Raw genomic sequence first — 20,545 nt, forward strand, 5'->3', positions numbered from 1 at the left:
TGCTCTGATTCGTGGCGTAAGGTAGTGGTTCTCAACCAGGGGTCAGGGGCCCACTGGGGGGCCACTAGCAGGTTTCAGGGGGCTGTCAAGCAAGCCTGTATTAGACTCGCTGAGGCCCAGGGCAGAAAGCTGAAATCCCAGCGCATGAGGCTGAAGTCCAGGGCCCTGAGCCCCACTACCAGGGGCTGAAGCAAAAGCCTAAGAAATGTAGCTTTGTGGGGGCCCCAGGCAGTTGCCCTGCTTGCTACCCCATAATGCCAGCCCTGGCTTTTCTATACAGAAAACCAGTTATTGTGGCCCACGTGGGCCGTGGAGTTTTTATAGCATGTTGGGGGGGCCTCAGAAAGAAAAAGGTGGAGAACCCCTGTGGTAAGGGACCATCTGTCACAAAGGTGAGCTCACCTACATGGTGAGATCTACGGGATGACCCAAGGGGACTGTCTGTGATTCCACGTTAATGCTGTTACAGTGCCTGAAGCCTTTACACCGGATATTTGGCTGGTGAAATCTACAAATCGACCTCACAATCAAGTTGGGGTTTGTGCCCTGCTTCTTACCAGTCTGCCTGAGGCTGGTGCTCATGCTCTCGGGTCGCTGAAGACAGCGTTACAGGGACTTATGGGCGCAATGCCACCAAGGGCAATTTGCAGCAACGCAGAGCAGGCTTTACAGTGACACCGGGTGGGACAAATGGTCCATGGACTCAGTCAAGCCCCAGTTCTCCTCCAGTGCACATCAGCATCCCGGCAACCTTTGAGGAGGCTCAAGACTGCCACTTGTTCAGTGATGATGGATCTCCAGCAGAGCATCACCCGCACCCCATGGCCCGCCTTGTCTCCTGAGACAGAGGTGAGTTACGGAGGGTGCACAATGGATCCTTGGGGGGCGGGGGTGGGGAAAGGGATAACAAAACACACCTTCCGGGGGTCACCCCTCAGGCCTTCAGGAAGTGAAGGTGACAGGCATTGTGGTGGCTGTAAAGGGGGAGGGGAGGGAGTGGGAGCAGGAGGGAGCAGCACCCCCTCAAAGGCAATGTTGCCAGTGGGTCTCCCCACCACATCAGGCATGGGGCTGATAGGGAGTCTTTCCCTCGGCCAAGGTGCCTGTGAAGGGCTATATAAACCCCACACTGTCACAGAAGGGGTTAAACTGCTGCCGTAATCTGGACTGGCCATATCCTCCACACCTGCAAACCATTCCAGGACTGGAGCAGGAGTTAACAGGAGAGACCTACTCTACTCAGAGGGGGACAACCCTGGGAAGGGAACAGTCTGTAGAGGATCTCCAGCCCCAAAGAGAGGGCTGGCAGCATTCAGGGCTCTAGCCTTCACTGAGGGAGGCCCAGCAGTTTGGCACCAGTTCGATGGGCTGGACAGTCTCTCACTGGGGGATGCCAGCAGCCTGGCACATGGAATAGATACGGGGTGGCCTGGGGAGCAGGAAGCGGGGCAGCATCCCAGACAGCACACCGAGAAGGGAAATGGAGAGGGGACGAGGGGCACTGCAGTGAACTCAGCACCCGTCCTGAAAGCCATTGGCAGAAAGTTGTCCTCTCCCTGGCCTACGGGGGTTAGCAGTGACACAGAGATCCCTTGGCAAAGGGTCACTTGGTCTTTGCCAGCAGTTCTCACCTGAGACCTGACAAACCCATCACACCAAACACATCTCTCTGAGGATGGTCATGTGAGGTGTCTCCAGAAAGCTCGTAACTGCTCAAGACTCATAACGACTGAGAGATCAATGTATGGGTCATATGTAACGAAAGAAGTGTTTATATTGAAAATTTACTTTATGGACTTGGAATGGAAAATCAATCACTGAGAGGTAACAGGTCCCGGGACTGGCCCATCCACCCAAGAGGGAGTTGTCACTTCTCACGAGTTAGCTGGCAAGGTAACACAGTGCTCAAGTGACCAGCCTTGCTCCCTCCCAAACTATCAATGGAAAACCATGGGGGCACCACCAAACAACTGAAACTGGGGTCGGGGAGCTCAAGGTAACACAAATTTAATCATCTGAATTCCAAAATATGAATAGTTCAAAGGTAGATGTCACCCGTGTATGGTGTGGAGGGGCAGGCCAGAGTGTATAGGGGAGGGGCAGACTGGGCAGAGCTAGGGCATGGCTGGACCAGGGGCAGGAGGCCCAGCTGGAAGTAGCAGTGAGGGACCCAGCTCAGTGTGCAGATCAGGCTACCTCAGGTCCAAGGTAACTTGCACCACACCATATGCAGCTGTTGCCTGTAATACGTGTGTGCAGCGCCTAGGACAGCTGACAGCTACTGGGTCCTACAGTGCTCAGAGAGGGCTGGAGGGGATGGACAAGAAGGGGAGACAGAGCTGGAAATGGTGGCAGGAGGAGGAGGTGGAGAAGGAGAGAGGCATTGGAAAGCATGACCATTATTCCCATTCCACCATAAGAAAAAGAATAGGAGAGGGAAGCAGCACTTTAGAATCACCCAGCAGCTGTCAGGGTTCCCTCCCCACTCTGAGCTCTAGGGTACAGATGTGGGGACCCGCATGAAAGACCCCCTATTTCTACTAGCTTAGGTTAAAAACTTCCCCAACGTACAAATTCCTTTTGTCCTTGGACGGTATGCTGCCACCACCAAGTGATTTAAACAAACATTCAGGGAGGGCCTAGGGGAATTGCTTGTGTGACTTGTGGTTAGCCAGTGGGGTAAAACCAAAGTCCTCTCTCTCTGGCTGGTTTGGTTTGTGTATTTTCCCTCTGTTTACCAGAGATCAATCTTGGGACCAATCTTATTCAGCATTTTTATTAGTGACCTTGGCACAAAAAGTGGGGGTGACACAAAGTTGGGAGGGATTGCCAACATGGAGGAGGCCAGGAATATCATCCAAGAAGATCTGCATGACCTTGAAGAAAGCTGGAGTAATAGAAATGGGATGAAAATTAATAGTGCAAAATTATTCACTTAGAGACCAATAACAAGAATTTTTGCAATTAGCTGGGGACTTATCAGTTGGAAGTGACAGAGGAGGAAAAAGACCTAGGTGTATTGGTTGACCACAGGATAATTATAAGCTGCCAATGGGACGCGGGCGTGAAATAGGTTAATGCAGTCCTAGGATGCATCAGGCGAGGTATTTCCAGTAGACACAGGGAAGGGTTAGTCTTGTTATACAAGGCACTGATGAGACCTCATCTGAAATACTGTGGGCCATTCTGGTCTCCCATGTTTAAGAAGGATGAATTCAAAGTGGAACTGGTGCAGAGAAGAGCTACTAGGATGACCCGAGGAATGGAAAACCTGCCTTATGAGAGGAGACTCAAAGAGCTTGGCTTGTTTAGCCGAACCAAAAGAAGGCTGAGGGGAGATAGGATTGCTCTCTATAAATACATCACAAGGATAAATACCAGGGAAGGAGAGGAGTTATTTAGGTTAAGCACCAATGTTGGCCCTAGAACAAATGGATACTGGCCGTCAGTAAGTTTTGGCTTGAAATCAGGCAAAGGTTTCTAACCATCAGAGTGAAGTTTTGGAACAGCCTCCCAAGAGGAGCAGTGGGGGCAAAAAACCCCACTGGTTTCCAGACTGAGCTGGATACCTTTATGGAGGGGATGGTACGATGGGACTGCCTACAATGCCATGTAGCCGATCTGCAACTGCTAGCAGCAAATATCTCCAAAGTTTCTCCCCAAATCCTCTAAGAAAAATTGAGGAAATTACTTCAGCTCTCTGAGCTTCAGTTTCCCCATCTGTAAAATGGGGAGCAGACGCCCACCATTTCCCGATTTAGCCTTTGGGGTTTTTGTGGCAAGGACCCTCGGTCGCTGTGGGCACGTCTACCCTGCAGGTGGGCACCGGCGGCCGGCCCGTGCCCGCGGACAGGGGCTCACAGGGCTCAGGCTGCGGGGCTGTTGAATGGGGGTGTCCATGGTCCGGCTTGGGCTGCAGCCCAAGGCCCGGCCCCCTCCCACCTCGCAGGGTCCTCCAGCCCGAGCCCAGACCCCTGCCCTGCCACGAACCAGCCCCTTCGCCCGAGCCCTGGGCGCCCGAGCCGGCGGCATGGGCCAGCGGCGGGCGTCGAATGGCAGGTGGGGGTACCCGGGGGGTCTGCGCAGCCCCTGTCCCAAGGGGGCCCCGACCTCGGTCAGGGTCTGTGCAGAGCCCGGCGCGACAGGGGCCCGACCTCAGCCGGGGGCTCCGCCGCTCCCGGACCCCGGATTTTGTGGGGGGCCCTGCAGCACCTGGGGGGGCTCCCCCGTGCTCCCCCTCGCTGCTGTGGGGACAGAAAGGGGGCAGGGCGGGAGCGGGGGGTCCCAGGGGAGGGGGCAGCGGTAAATCCGAGCGGATCTCGGCCTCCCCCCGCTGCTCCCCTCTCCCGGAGGGCCCCGGCTCCTCCCCCCACCGGCCATGTCCGGGCTGCGCCGAGATTTCCCCCGGTCTCCCCCCGCCCCTTCTCCTGCCCCCCCCGGTCTCCCCCCTCCCCCCCATCTCCTGCCCCCCCGGTCTCCCCCCTCCCCCCCTCCTCCTGCCCTCCCCCGGTCTCCCCCCTCCCCCCCTTCTCCTGCCCTCCCCCGGTCTCCCCCCTCCCCCCCTTCTCCTGCCCTCCCCCGGTCTCCCCCCTTCTCCTGCCCTCCCCCGGTCTCCCCCCTCCCCCCCTTCTCCTGCCCTCCCCCGGTCTCCCCCCTCCCCCTGCCCCCCCCGGTCTCCCCCCTCCCCCCCTTCTCCTGCCCTCCCCCGGTCTCCCCCCGCCCCCCCTTCTCCTGCCCTCCCCCGGTCTCCCCCCGCCCCCCCTTCTCCTGCCCTCCCCCGGTCTCCCCCCTCCCCCCCTTCTCCTGCCCTCCCCCGGTCTCCCCCCGCCCCCCCTTCTCCTGCCCTCCCCCGGTCTCCCCCCTCCCCCCCTTCTCCTGCCCCCCCCGGTCTCCCCCCCTTCTCCTGCCCCCCCCGGTCTCCCCCCGCCCCCCTTCTCCTGCTCCCCCCGGTCTCCCCCCCTTCTCCTGCCCCCCCCGGTCTCCCCCCCTTCTCCTGCCCCCCCCGGTCACCCCCCACCCCCCCTCTCCTGCCCCCCCCGGTCTCCCCCCGCCCCCCCTTCTCCTGCCCCCCCCGGTCTCCTCCCGCCCGGCCCCCCCCGGGGGCAGATCCCGGCGCTGCGGGAGGCCGGGTCCCCCCCCGGACCCGGGGCAGAGTCACCGCCCGGCCCCCCCGGGGCTCGCTCCGGTACCTGGAGGCTGCAGCGCCGCAGCGGGGCGGGCGGAGCCCGGGGCGGCCCCAGGGCGGCTCCGGCGGGAGCGGGGCCCGGGCCGGGCACGGGGGGGTTAACGAAGCTCTCGCGCCCCGCCGCGATCTGCGCATGCCCAGAGCTCCAACGGCCCCAACCGCTCCCCGGCCCCGCGCGAGCCCAGCCCGGCTCCGGCTCCGCCTCCCCCCTCCGACGTCACTTCCGCTCCCGGGGGAGTCAGGCACTACATCTCCCAGCCTGCCCCGGGCGCCGCTTCCGCCTCAGTCCCCAGTTTCAATGCCCGTCTCCTCCCAGAGCCTGTGTTACCGCCCCGCCCCCACCCCTGATTTTGGGGCCTTTCTCTTCAATAGGGTCCTATTACCCCCCCACCCCCCACCCCTGATTTTGGGGCCTTTCTCTTCAATAGGGTCCTATTACCCCCCCACCCCTGATTTTGGGGCCTTTCTCTTCAATAGGGTCCTATTACCCCCCCACCCCGGATTTTGGGGTCTTTCTCTTCTATAGGGTCCTATTACCCCCCCACACCCCTGATTTTGGGGCCTTTCTCTTCAATAGGGTCCTATTACCCCCCCACCCCTGATTTTGGGGCCTTTCTCTTCAATAGGGTCCTATTACCCCCCCACCCCTGATTTTGGGGCCTTTCTCTTCAATAGGGTCCTATTACCCCCCCACCCCCCACCCCGGATTTTGGGGTCTTTCTCTTCTATAGGGTCCTATTACCCCCACACTCCCCATCCCTGATTTTGGGGCCTTTCTCTTCAATAGGGTCCTATTACACCCCACTCCCCACCCCTGATTTTGGGGCCTTTCTCTTCTATAGGGTCCTATTACCCCCCCACCCCGGATTTTGGGGTCTTTCTCTTCTATAGGGTCCTATTACCCCCCCACCCCGGATTTTGGGGTCTTTCTCTTCTATAGGGTCCTATTACCCCCCCACCCCCCACCCCTGATTTTGGGGCCTTTCTCTTCAATAGGGTCCTATTACCCCCCCACCCCTGATTTTGGGGTCTTTCTCTTCTATAGGGTCCTATTACCCCCCCACTCCCCACCCCTGATTTTGGGGCCTTTCTCTTCTATAGGGTCCTATTACCCCCCCACTCCCCACCCCTGATTTTGGGGCCTTTCTCTTCAATAGGGTCCTATTACCCCCCCACCCCTGATTTTGGGGCCTTTCTCTTCAATAGGGTCCTATTACCCCCCCACCCCCCACCCCGGATTTTGGGGTCTTTCTCTTCTATAGGGTCCTATTACCCCCACACTCCCCATCCCTGATTTTGGGGCCTTTCTCTTCAATAGGGTCCTATTACCCCCCCACTCCCCACCCCTGATTTTGGGGCCTTTCTCTTCTATAGGGTCCTATTACCCCCCCACCCCGGATTTTGGGGTCTTTCTCTTCTATAGGGTCCTATTACCCCCCCACCCCCCACCCCGGATTTTGGGGCCTTTCTCTTCAATAGGGTCCTATTACCTCCCCCACTCCCCACCCCTGATTTTGGGGCCTTTCTCTTCAATAGGGTCCTATTACCCCCCCCACCCCTGATTTTGGGGTCTTTCTCTTCAATAGGGTCCTATTACCCCCCCACCCCCCACCCCTGATTTTGGGGCCTTTCTCTTCAATAGGGTCCTATTACCCCCCCCACCCCTGATTTTGGGGTCTTTCTCTTCTATAGGGTCCTATTACCCCCCCCCCACTCCCCACCCCTGATTTTGGGGTCTTTCTCTTCTATAGGGTCCTATTACCCACCCCCTACCCCCACCCCCCCGTCCCGATTTTTCAGTTTGATGCCTGGTCACCCTGCCCTGCCCCGTCTCTCTGCGGGGATGGGGGGCATGTGGGACTGTTCTCCCTGCCCTGCCCCCTGGCTGCTGGGTTGGGGGGGGGTGGGACTGTGCCGACCCCCCTACCTGCCTCCCCCGTGACCGGCCCCCCTCCCCCGGGAACGATGGGGCTGTCAGCAGGCCGTTGCTCTTCCAGGGGCTGGTGACCGTCGAGGCGGTGGCTGTGGATGTGGCTGCATCAGAGGGGGCCGAGCTGGACGTCCTGCAGGAGAGCTACGAGACCGTGACCTCGCTGGGTAAGGGATTCCCGGCCCCTCTGTTCTTATCAGGGGACATGCAGCGTCAAGGTTCACCTCGCCCCCACAATGCAACCTTAACTCTGCCCTGTTTCAGCATCACCCCGACATGCCAACGACCAACATTGCCCTGCCCGCCACAGAACACTTTGTGCTACACACTTGCGCTCGGTTCCCAACGTCTAACAGCTTCTCTTTGCTAAGGCAAATCTTGGGGTTCGGTCCAGTGCCGTGTTAAAGGGGGAGAGGACTGAAAGGCAAAGGAGGCGTGTGTGTGTGTGTGGTAAGACGAGACCCTTCGGCTTTCTGTGTCCCTAGGTTCGGCCTCCCTGTCCAACGTCTGTCATCAGGTAGGATCCCTTCTCCTGCAAAGAGGACCCCTCCCACCCTAAGTAATCAGGAATCAATCAGTAAAGGTAAAATCAAATCAAGTTTATTTATAGTTTATAACAAAGAGTCCCTGGATGTTCCTTCGGGACCACGGGAAGCAGAACAGAGGGTATGCTCAGGAGACCAGCAACGGATGGTGACAAAGGTAAGGGTTGTTTCTTCTCCTTCTCTCTTCTCTTTACAGGTGAGGAAGCTGTTGGAGGAAAATCCCTTGCCCTTCTATCATTAGGATGCATAGACATCTGCAAGTAAGACCCGTGACCGTCCCTGGCTGCCACTCAGATGGACAGCCCTGAGGCCATGTTCAGGGCAGCTTTTTATACACTTGCTCAGGAAACCCCTTAGAAAAGGCGGGAAGCCCCTTCTGGGTTCTGACTGGAAGTGGTTTACAACTCCAGGAGAAATGAAAGAGCAGGAAAATGGACCTACATTTCATGTGGGCATAAAATTCCGTTTTGAAACCAACATGGATTCCTGTAGTCACAAAACATATAGGAAAATGAACCCAACCTAACAAGAGGGGGGAGGGATAGCTCAGTGGTTTGAGCTTTGGCCTGCTAAACCCAGGGCTGCGAGCTCAATCCTTGAGGGGGCCATTTAGGGATATGGGGCAAAAATTGGGGATTGGTCCTGCTTTGAGCAGGGGGTTGGACTAGATGACCTCCTGAGGTCCCTTCCAACCCTGATATTCTATGATTCTAAGAGGGAACAGAAGTTACCTACCCCTGGCCTGCACTCAAACACAGAGCCTACTGATCACAATCTAGCTCAGACTTTTACGATGGTACCACCCATGAGCCTTGCACTGAGGATTCCTTCTGCGTCGTTGCCTTCACTTACCCCTCACTGAGTCCTGGAGACCAGTAGCATGCATGGCACCAGCCTGCTGACAGTTCTTGTGGCAAGAACACACCCGTGTGCGCCTTTATTGACACCACCTACAACGCTCGGCACGGCAATGAGGAATCCCTGTTCCTTCAAGTTGGACGTGCACCTCTCTTTGTGTCTCAGTCCCAGCTCTGCCCGGCTGCTCCAGCAATTCCCTCCTCCTCCCTTCCGTGAAAGCTACAGCTGACAGGGTGCCCACAGCGGGAGGGTGTGCAGATAAATGCTGGTATTCAAATCTGTACAACACAAACAATGGCATGTTCTTTTCCCCATTCCTCCTCTTGATTATTCCCCAATACATTTTAAGGCCGAGAGATACTATTAGGTCATCTAGTCTGATCTCTTCTATGATACGGGTCATACAGTTTCATCTATTTACCATTCTAATGAGCTGAATACTTCCTGTTTTGATGAAAACATCTTCCAGAAAGGCATCCAGTCCTGCTTCAAAGACTTCAGGAGATGGAAAATTTGCTAATTCCCTGGGTAGATGCTCCAAGAAACGCAGTGTCCGCCGTTTCTAAAGAAGTGCTTGGAGAGGGTTTCTCATGTGACTGAGTGGCCTACCGGCTAAGGCACCTGACTTTGGATCAGGTGATTGAGGGTTCGAGTCTCTTCGAGGTTCTGCTTGTGCAGTTCTCCCTGTGGGCTGGAAGTGCTGCTCTCTTCAGGGCCGGAACCTCTTCTTGGCCACTCAGGCCAATGCTCTGGTTCCGCTAGAGCCCCAGGAAGGAGTTGCGGGTAGGTCTTCCAGTCTAGCCTTTGCTATTCCTGACTTGCCAAAGACAATGGGTGGATGCCCAGGCTAGTGTGTAGAGCAGTTTCCCTCTTCCCAGTGTGTGCCCGTCCCTGTGCTTGAGGGGGCTAAATAGCATCTTTGGAACCTGGGTTTTTTGCTGCTTCTCACCAGCTGGGGAAAAGCCTCTTGGGGAAAAATCTCCTGCCCCACTGCAAAAGTGAGCACCTGGAGTGGGAACAGTCAGAGGCCCCACCAAGGAGGTGGCCCTGCTTTCCTACTGTCTTGATGTTGGCCAGAGAGCATCAGCAGCCACGCCACATGCTGGTCTGCGGGTGGTGTTCAGTGGGTGTTTGGCATTGCCAAGGAGCAGGCTGGCTGGGTTTCTTTGCGGCTGTCAGCTGGCCATGCATAAGCATGGTTCTCCTTGCCCTTGGTCACTCTGTAGCTTTTAAGCCTTCCCTTGGAGCTGTCAGCACCAGCTACCTGTGCTCTAGGTGCCCACAGGAGGAGAGGTGCGCTGGGCACCAGCCTGGGACCCTTCCTCCCTCCTGCCTAGCCCCGACTAGGAAGCCTAGCCCTGGCACTCCTTTCTTTAAGCACCAGGTGGGCAAGAGGAAAAGTGTGGCAGCAAGCAAAAGGGCCAAACTTGTGGGCATCAGGTGAAGCAGCAAGAATCCCAACCATCAGGTCAAACCGCAGGATTGCAGGCATCGGTAGCCAGGGTGGCAAGTTCTAGAGGCCCAACCCACTGCCACCATCCCGTCACGCCATCCCGACCAAAGACCTGGCTCTGGTGGGCGAGAGTCACCCAGCAGGAGGGAAAAGACTCATTCTTTCACAGCTGGAGACAGGGAAGGTGAGCACTTCAAGTGCCAGGGCTTTGCCGCAAGCAAAGAGGAGGTCCCACTGAGATTTGAATTCGGATTGCAGGATTCAGAGTCCTGAGCGTTACACCATGGAACCAGCTTGTGCTGTTTTCTCTGGACATCTGTGACCCTCATGGGGCTGGCTTGCATAAGGGGATTGTTGGCCCCTTACTAAAGCTCAGTGGGTTTTTTTGGTTGGCTAGTTCCTGGTACAAAAGGAAAGGAGAAGGGTTAATGGGAAATCAGGACCCTGAGACTGACAGTCCCCAGGAGCAGTGGGGAGAGGCCAAAGCTCCAAGTTAGCCTGACTTTGTGCGGAGTCTCTGTCCTGCCCACTCAGCACTGGCCCTGGGGTCTCTCTGGCCCCTGGTGCCTGCAGCTCCTGGCCAGGGACTGGGTCCAGCTGGAAAAAGTCCCCACTTTGGATAGTCACAGAGAGTGCTTCTGTGAAAGTCTGTCCCTGGACCAGACCAGAATTAGTTTTCTCCTTAGATTTCACTATTCTGTAGCTAATACTTCAACTCGCCCTCTCGCCCGAAAACACATACAGACCTTAGAGAGACATTAGTAAAAGAAGTTCAAACAGCTCTCGCTGAACAATACATATCTGACAACTCAATTCCTTGCAATGCTTCTGTAGGTGAGGAGCATGCATTCAGTCATTTCATCGGGCAGTGTTTGAAGGCTATTAAGATTTGGGGAACTACTTTTCCTAGCATCTTCCCTTTGTAGATTTCAGAGGTGTTCACACGCTCACACTCTGTTACACCCCAATCTAAAAGAAGGGCTGGGAGGTCTCCACGTTCATAAAAAGAAACAGACAGAAAATAGAAAAAGAAACAAAACATTACTAAGATTATAAGGAGTTGGATCTCTGCACCTCTCGGTCTTTGGATTCACCTGGAGTAGGAACCGTAGCTGCGGTTTAGGAACCAGGTAATGCAATAGATGGTCCAGCACGTGGGGCTAGCAGGCTGTTCAGGTACAGGGAGACGAGTGAAGCCTGCATAGCCTGTCGACGTTGTGATTCATTCCCCAGAGGGGATCAGTGCTGGGATCCTGGCAGTCAGTCTCTCTGAAGCTACGTCTACACGGGCAGATTTACAGAGCTGCTCAAAGAGCACTAAAGGGAAACCGCTATTGTGTATTCACACTGTCAGCTGCCTGCGCAATAGTGTGTTCACACTTGCGGCACTTACAGCGGTACTTGGAGCGGTGCACTCTGGGCGGCTATCCCACTGAGCACCTCTTTCTCTTCTGCCGCTAAGAGTTGTGGGAAGGTGGAGGAGGTGTTTCCTGAGCCCAAAAGCGGCATTCCACTGTGGTCAGCACCTCCGTGAATGCCCCGTGATGCATTGCTTCCCATCTCAGCAATCCCTGTGCTTCCGTCCACATTTGGTGCCACCTTTCAATGATTTGTGTACTGCGCGCTCTGCAGGAATGGATCCCGAACTTACTAACACGTCACGACTGGCAGTGGAGTTATTCCTTAAACTACAAAGGTAGAGGAGTTAGACATTGATATTGCCATCCGTAGTAACTACGATAAAAGATTCCTTGTGGCATTCATGGAGGTGCTGACCACAGTGGAGTGCCGCTTTTGGGCTTGGGAAACAAGCACAGAGTGGTGGGATCACATCGTGATGCACATCTGGGATGACAAGCCGTGGCTGCAGAGCTTTCGGATGAGGAAAGCCACATTCACGGGACTGTGTGATGAGCCTGCCCCAGCCCTGCAGTACAAGGACACGAGAATGAGAGCTGCCCTGTCATCGGAGAAGCGCGTGGCAACTGCACCGTGGAAGCTGGCTACTCCAGACTCCAACCAATTAGTTGCTGTCAGGGTTCCTTCCCCACTCTGAACTCCAGGGTACAGATGTGGGGACCTGCATAAAAGACCCCCTAAACTTATTTTTACCAGCTTAGGTTAAAAACTTCCCAAGGTACAAACTTTGCCTTGTCCTTCAACAGTATGCTACCACCACCAAGCATTTTAAACAAAGAACAGGGAAAGAGACCACTGGGAGACGTCTTCCCCCTAAATATCCCCACAAGCCCTACACTCTCCCTTTCCTGGGGAGGCTTGAGAATAATATCCTAACCAATTGGTTACAAAATCATCAAAGACCCAAACCCCTGGATCTTGGAACAATGGAAAAATCAGGCAGGTTCTTAAAAGAAGGATTTTATTTTAAAAAAAATAGATAAAAATCATCTCTGTAAAATCAGGATGTAAAATACTTTTACAGGGTATTCAGATTCAAAACACAGAGGATCCCCCTCTGGGCAAAACCTGAAAGTTACAGAAAACAGGAATAAACCTCCCTCTTAACACAGGGAAAATTCACATAAAACAAAAGAAAAACTAATCGCCTTGCTTGGCTTACCTATACTGGTTGCAGTATTGGAGACTTGGATTAGGATGGGTTGGAGAAGATGGATTTCTGTCTGGCCTCTCTTAGTCCCAAGAGAGAACAACCACTTAAACAAAGAGCACAAACAAAAGCCTCCCCCCTCCCAAAATCTGAAAGTATCTTCTCCCCTTTTTGCTCCTTTAGGTCACGTGCCAGCCAGGTTAGCTGAGCTTCTTAACCCTTTACAGGTAACAGGATGTTGCCTCTGGCCAGGAGGAATTTTATAGCACTGTATATAGAAAGGTGGTTACCTTTCCCTTTATGACAGTTGGTAACCAGTTTGGAGTCAGAAAGTCGACCATTGGACGCCTGTTGACAAGTGTGCAGGGCCATTAATTGCATCCTGCTCTGAAAGACTGAGACTATGGGCAACGTGCATGACATTGTGGATGGCTTTGCACAAATGGGCTTCCCTAACTGCGGAGGTGGATAGATGGCACTCATATTCCAATTCTGGCACCTGACTACCTAGCCACTGAATACATTAATCACAAGGGATATTTTTCTGTAGTTCTCCAGGCACTTGTGGATGACCGTGGGCGTTTCACGGACATTAACGCAGACTGATCTGGAAAGGGGCAAGACACACCTATCTTTCAGGACACTGGCCTATTCAGGAAGCTGAAAGCAGGGACTTTCTTCCCGAACCAGAAGATCACTGAAGGGGAAGTCGAAATACCCATTGTGATCCTGGGAGACCCTGCTTACCCCTTAATGCTGTGGCTTATGAAGCCATATATGGGGCATCTTGACAGCAGCAAGGAGCGGTTCAAACCAGAACTATTCTTTTATTAAAAATCAACCACCGGAGGAGAGAGGAAAAAAACCACAACAACACATCTGCTCTGCGGGGATGGGGGAAGGGAAAGTCCCATGAGGAGGTGGGGTCCCAGGACCGTTAAAGATTTGTGTATGTCTGCAGAAAAGGACCTAGGGGTTACAGTGGACGAGAAGCTGGATATGAGTCAGCAGGGTGCCCTTGTTGCCAAGAAGGCCAATGGCATTTTGGGATGTATAAGTAGGGGCATTGCCAGCAGATCGAGGGACGTGATCGTTTCCCTCTATTCGACACTGGTGAGGCCTCATCTGGAGTACTGTGTCCAGTTTTGGGCCCCACACGACAAGAAGGTTGTGGAAAAATTGGAAAGAGTCCAGCGGAGGGCAACAAAAATGATGAGGGGACTGGAACACATGACTTATGAGGAGAGGCTGAGGGAACTGGGGATGTTTAGTTTACGGAAGAGAAGAATGAGGGGGGATTTGATAGCTGCTTTCAACTACTTGAAAGGGGGTTCCAAAGAGGATGGATCTAGACTGTTCTCAGTGGTAGCTGATGACAGACCAAGGAGTAATGGTCTCAAGTTGCAGTGGGGGAGGTTTAGGTTGGATATTAGGAAAAACTTTTTCACTCGGAGGGTGGTGAAACACTGGAATGCGTTACCTACGGAGGTGGTGGAATCTCCTTTCTTAGAAGTTTTTAAGGTCAGGCTTGACAAAGCTCTGGCTGGGATGATTTAATTGGGGATCGGACCTGCTTTGAGCAGGGGGTTGGACTAGATGACCTCCTGAGATCCCTTCCAACCCTGATATTCAATGATATTCTATGTCCAGGTATCATATGCAACCTTCTTCTTTGGAGTACAGTGCAGCGGGTACGGTACTTCAGCAGGGCTAAACTGCAGAGGGACGGGTGTTGAGTGCAGTGGGTACTGGGCGTCCGCAGGGCTGGACTGTGATGGGGCAGGAGTGGAAGGCAGCGGGTACAGACTGGAGCCAGGAGGTTGCTAAGAGTGTGTTGGCGGTGTCAGGGGGGTGCATGGGAAAGAGTTTTCCGACAGAGGCTGCAGGTGAGAGCAGGCGCGGAGCTGCTCAGTTTGCAGTGCTAGTAGCACCTGGAGTGTGTCTGCTTGGCGCTCCATAATGTTTAAAAGCCGCTCCATGGCTTCGTTCTGGTGTACCGTGTTCTCCTTTCGGTCCCTCTTCTCACTGTCCAGCCACTCTTTCAATTCTTGTTTTTCGGCCGCAGAGTGCATCATGACCTCATGCAGAAACTTCTCTTTAGTTCTTGATGGCCACTTTCTAATTCTGCGTAGGCATTTGGCTGGCGATAAGAAAGAGGGAGGCTGGGCTCCCAAGGGCGTATCTGTGAAGCCAAAATGCAGCATTTTACAGAAGCAGTATTGTTTGCAACACAGAGACCACTGATGCAGTGATTTGAAACACAGCCACTATTCACATATGTGTCACTAACTGGCTGAACCCAGACAAGCACACATGAGCCACAAGACCCCCAAATGGTGACAGGGGACAGGGACAGGGGAAATCACTGTCCCAGGACAATACTGTACACTGGGCATGTTGCTCTTGGGGAGAGACAGCACTGTAGGAAGGGCCTTATAATCATTCCTGTGCCCACGTTTTCCACAGGCTGTGTTTATTATGGAAGATATCTCGCTGCTAAGGGTGAGCAGGGAATCAAGGGAGGGTCTTCTCCAAGACTGCGGCGTCCACCCTGGCCCTTAAGTGGCTCGCCTGTGTGAAGCAATTGTCTCCCCCACTCCTCCCCAGTGAAGGCAGAGTGGCACGGGAAAGTTACCCTTAATGGGGCAAGAGACTAAGCAGTTCTGCCAAAAAAGCTGTGGCAATGGGTTGCCCAGTATCTTCAGGAGAGATTCATGGAGATCTCGGGTAGATTCCAGGGAAGTGAGGGAGTCAATCATCACCCTGTTCCGCCGCTCAGACTGGGCATGTGGAGGTACACACATCATACAGACACAAGCCTGCTTTCTGCAACCCTCCTGACCCCAAGAACTCACTTCAGCGATTCCCAAAATCAAACCCACTTACCAGGCGCCTCCTCTTCTGTTTGCGCTTCACCAAGCTCCGACAGCTGTGACTGGCTAGCTTCCTCCGGGATAGAGAAGAACTCCTGGCTACATGCATCTCTGACCTTTGACTCGTCATCTGCCTCTGGGTCTCCCTCCCTCCAGTCACACAAATGAGGGTCATTCTTGTCAGTTGCCAGCCTCATCCAAGATTTCCTCCTCCTGGCTCAGTCCACTCTTGACTGGCACGTGAGCCACCGAAGTATCCACAATGGACTTCACGGTGGAGGTGGGGTCACCACCGAGTATCACATCCAGCTCTTTGTAGAATCGGGAGCTTGTGGGTGCAGCACCAGAGTGGTGGTTTGCCTCCTGTGCCATGGAGTAGGCGTTCCACAGCTCCTTCACTTTCACCCTGGATTGCAGTGTGTCCCGGTCATGGCCCCTTTCTCTCATGCATCGTGAAATCTGTCCATATGTATCCTACGGCTGGAGAACAGCTGGGACTGGACAGCCTCCTCTCCCAAAATGCTGACGAGGTCCAGCAGCTCAGCATTGCTCCAAGCGGGGGATCGCCAGATGCGTGGAGCAGGTGGGTCACCTGGAAAGATGTGCTGAGACCACTGCATGTGTCACCAAGCAAACAGGAAGGGGATTTTCAAAATTCCCAAGAAATTTAAGGGGTGGGCTTCACAGTAGGTCACCTGCAGGCGGTGCAGTACACCTCAGGAATTACACTGCAGAAAGCTGCTTTACTGAGCAGAAACTTGCCAGTGTACACCCGGTGTAGATGGCTTACATAAGAACGCAAGGCTGGCCATACTGGGTCAGACCAATGGTCCTTCTAGCCCAGCGTGCTGCCTAGTGCCAGACCAGTGCCAGGTGTGTCAGAGGGAATGAACAGAACAGGCTTGTTGACCTGCAAGGTGAAGGTCTGTCACCCTTACCTTTAACATTATTGTTGTTGATTCCTACTTATCCTATCTTACCACACCTCCCTTGAGGTCTCTGGACAAATCAGGTGTGAACCACTCCTTTGATACAGACCTGTCCCAATCCAGCTGAATTGAGGCAGACTTTGGGCCAATGTCATTTTGGAAAAGGCCTGCTTCACCCAGCAGATTTCTCAAAGTATCTGTTGCTGTGAACCGCACTTAGTGTGGATGTGTGAACCCCAAAGATATCAAACATAAAAGAAACACAAATCCAGCTTTGGGGAGGTTTCCAGAGCCAGGTCTCAGAGTTTAACAGCTGTACTCAAAAGGCAAAAGGTCCTCAGCACCTATAAAAATAACTGGTTGAAAAATTTAAATTAAATAAAAAAACCAAACCAAAAAACAAAACAAAAAAAACCAACCCAGAAAAGCTCACATCACACGTTCATCACCATTGTAGATTTTGACATCTCCTGCCTAATGTGACATCTTTGCTTTGCAAACAAGAGACCTGGGGAACTTCTCTGGAGTAGAATTCTTCACCAACCACACAACATATCAGTAGCGATAGTGAGGTATAACTCCCCGAAATATGTCCTTTTATTCCTTTAATCTGGTGGCACAGACTTAAATTAGGGACTAAATTCAGGTGCTGCTTAGAATCCCTGTAAGACACCAAATGTCAGGTATCTATTAAAAATAGGTGTCTTTCTGCAGGTATATCCCATTCAACATGGATTTCATTTTCTACACATTTGCAGCATCTCCCAGGGGTGAGCTGAACAGAAACGTCACTTCCATTTTTCCCCATCTCTACCTAGATAGGGATTGCATTTCCCAAATAATAGACAACATGCATCTGATTAGGAAGGAGATAGCTTCAGGAGCGACCTCCTGCAGGACCTGGGCCACAACTGCTTTAGGAGCCAAGTGCATGGGTATTTTGCTTAGTTACAAGTCATTTTACTAGGGAATCCTCTTCCCAGCCCTTTAGAAAAAATATTAACTTAAGCAGTTGAACAACAGGGGGGATTGGGATGGTGATGGGGAATAAGGGAATCCCTCTGACTGACCCTATCTTCTTCTGTTGTTACAGAGGGGAAATGACATTTTCCCCTATCCCTGCCCTGTTCCTGCTCTTTATTATAGTTCAATATGTTTTAAGTAAGGAAAATGGTAGTAAAAATATCTGCTCTCCAACACAACCTGAAGCAACATCAGAGCAACTGGGAATGAAACCATTTGTTCCCGAAGGGGGAACTTGATGAGTAACAATTGCTTTGAAACAGTTGCTTTGAAACAGGGGGAACAGTATAACCGTGATGCTCAGGGTTTGTTTAGACTAGGAAAAGTGATGGAGTTTAGGTCAGGTCAAGGGGAAAGCCAATGACAACCATGGCACCTGAGCTGCATCTGCACAACATTTAAAATTGCCTTTTCACACCAAGATCCCTAACTTGAGCAGCAACTGCCATGTACAGCCCTAGTGGATGTAAAGCACAGGTAGATTTTGCCTTAGTGAAGCTTGTTGGGATCAAACCTCTCTCCCCATCCGGGAGCTGTTGAACATTCCTGGCTGGAGGGACACACATTCGTACGACTCAAAAGGAAAGCAGTTGATAGAAAAGATCAGAGGACTGACCCCAAAGAAGGGTGAGCTGCAAAAGGTAGACGCAGGCAACTGATCTCGGGGAGCTGACAGACCACAGTGAAGATGGTGCACAGATCAGTGTGTGAGAATTAGCAAATGTGATTTAAAAAAAAAAAATAAAAATCTTTGCCCAGCCCTAATCAAGGCATTTGTTGCAGTTCTCTCTCATGTGGATTTTCTGATGTCTAATAAGGTGGGAGCTGCTTTTGAAGCTTTTCCCGCACTCAGAGCATGTGTAGGGCCTCTCTCCTGTGTGGATTCGCTGATGTGTGATGAGGGTTGAGCTCTGAATGAAGCGTTTCCCACACTCAGAGCATCCAAAAGGTTTCTCACCCGTGTGGATTCTCCGATGTATAATCAGGTCAGAGCTCCGATTAAAGCTTTTCCCACACTCAGAGCATGTGTAGGGCCTCTCCCCTGTGTGGATTCGCTGATGTGTGATGAGGGTTGAGCTCTGAATGAAGCGTTTCCCACACTCAGAGCATCCAAAAGGTTTCTCACCCGTGTGGATTCTCCGATGTATAATCAGGTCAGAGCTTCGACTGAAGGTTTTCCCGCACTCAGAACACGTGTAGGGCGTCTCTCCTGTTTGGATTCTGCGATGTCTGATAAGGTGGGATTGCTGACTAAAGCTTTTCCCACACTCAGAACATGTGAAGGGCATCTCTCCTGTGTGGTTTCTACAATGTGAGATAAGTTCTGAGTGCCAACTAAAGCTTTTCCCACACTCAGAGCATGTGTAGGGCTTCTCTCCTGTGTGGATTTTAAAATGTATGATAAGGTGTGAGTGCTGACTAAAGCTTTTCCCACACTCAGAGCATGTGTAGGGCTTCTCTCCTGTGTGAATTCTCTGATGCCGGATAAGGTTTGAGCTCTGATTGAAGCTTTTCCCGCACTCAGAGCATGTGTAAGGCTTCTCTCCAGTGTGGACTCTCTCATGTGTGATAAGGTTTGAGCGATCATTGAAGCTTTTCCCGCACTCAGAGCATGCGTAGGGCTTCTCTCCTGTGTGGATTCTACCATGTGTGATAAGGGTTGAGTGCTGACTAAAGCTTTTTCCACACTCAGAGCATATGTAGGGCTTCTCTCCTGTGTGGATTCTCTGATGTGTGACAAGGTTTGAACTCTCATTGAAGCTTTTCCCACACTCAGAGCACGTGAAGGGCGTCTCTCCTGTGTGGATTCGACAATGTGAGATAAGTTGTGAGTGCTGACTAAAGCTTTTCCCACAATCCAAGCATGTATAGGGCTTCTCTCCTGTGTGGATTTTAGAATGTATGATAAGGGTTGAGTGCCGACTAAAGCTTTTCCCACACTCAGAGCATATGTAGGGCTTCTCTCCTGTGTGGATTCTCTTATGTGTGATAAGGGTTGAGTGCTGACTAAAGCTTTTCCCACATTCGGAGCAGGTGTAGGGCTTCTCTCCTGTGTGGATTCTACGATGTGCGATAAGGTTTGAGCTTTCCTTGAAGCTTTTCTCACACTCTGAGCACGTGTAAGGCGTCTCCCCTGTGTGGATTCTCTGATGTGTGATGAGGTTTGAGCTCTCGTTGAAGCGTTTCCCGCAGTCAGCGCATGTGTAGGGTTTCTCTCCTGTGTGGATTCTACCATGCGTGATAAGGTGTGAGTGCTGACTAAAGCTTTTCCCACACTCGGAGCATGCGTAGGGCTTCTCTCCTGTGTGGATTCTCTGATGTGAGATGAGAGCTGAACTACGAATGAAGTGTGTCCCACACTCAGAGCATCCAAAAGGTTTCTCACCCGTGTGGATTCTCCTGTGTGCGCTCAGGGTAGAGCTGTGATTAAAGCTTTTCCCACACTCAAAGCATGTGTATGGTCTCTCTCCTGTGTGGATTCGCTGATGTGAGATGAGGGTTGAACGATCAATGAAGCTTTTCCCACACTCAGAGCACGTGTAGGGTTTCTCTCCAGTGTGGGTTCTCCAATGTGTGAGAAGGTCTGAGCTGCGATTGAAGCTTTTCCCACACTCATGGCATGTGTAGCGTGTCTCTTCCAAGTTGATTCTCTCACATGTAATAAGGTCTGTGTGGCTACTCAAGTTTTCCTCTGGCATCTGCTGAGTCTCACAGGCTTTTGCTTTTTCTGGGAGTGCACAACTCCTGGAAACATTCCCTTTGGATCTTCCTGATAACGTTCCATGTGGTTCTACTTCCTCAGCATCTTCCTGCTGGGGTGTCTCCTCCTCATTCTCACTCACCATCCCATCACCTGATGGGAGACAAAGAGAATCCAGACATAGGTCACTCCCTGTACCGGAAAGAAAGGAAATGTCAGACAGAGGAACGGAAAAAGAGATGAACAAACCAAAATATGTGTGGGAGAGATCAAACCTATCAGGAGCTGATTTTCCCCTAACCCTTTCCCAGAGGAGAGAAGAAGGGATCAGTTTTGGCCTGCATCTCACCAGAACACTCAGGGGAAAGTGAAATCGGGGAGGGACCTGCTGCCAGTTGTCGGTCAGAATAGGAGGGAAGCCATGAGTGACATCTGCCATAACGATTCCATTCTGCAGAGAACAATCCTAAACTTGGAGA

The 20,545-nt window shown here is 52.6% G+C and overlaps 1 protein-coding gene across 8 annotated transcripts in view; it reads right to left on the reverse strand.

Moving 5' to 3' along the window:
* Positions 1-20,545, reverse strand: part of LOC140904195 (uncharacterized) — a 48,330-nt gene that overhangs the window by 13,568 nt on the left and 14,217 nt on the right. For 5 of the 8 annotated variants that reach the window (XM_073326551.1, XM_073326550.1, XM_073326549.1 and 2 more), the window contains one exon: positions 7,694-20,258. In XM_073326551.1, the coding sequence (XP_073182652.1) occupies positions 18,127-20,258 (2,132 nt within the window). In that variant the 3' untranslated portion in view covers positions 7,694-18,126. Of the gene's footprint in view, positions 1-7,693; positions 20,259-20,545 lie in introns of those variants that run through there. The other 3 variants (XR_012156453.1, XM_073326552.1, XM_073326546.1) reach the window with 3 other exon arrangements.

The sequence above is a fragment of the Lepidochelys kempii genome, chromosome 28, assembly GCF_965140265.1.
Source record: "Lepidochelys kempii isolate rLepKem1 chromosome 28, rLepKem1.hap2, whole genome shotgun sequence".
Taxonomy (NCBI): domain Eukaryota; kingdom Metazoa; phylum Chordata; order Testudines; family Cheloniidae; genus Lepidochelys; species Lepidochelys kempii.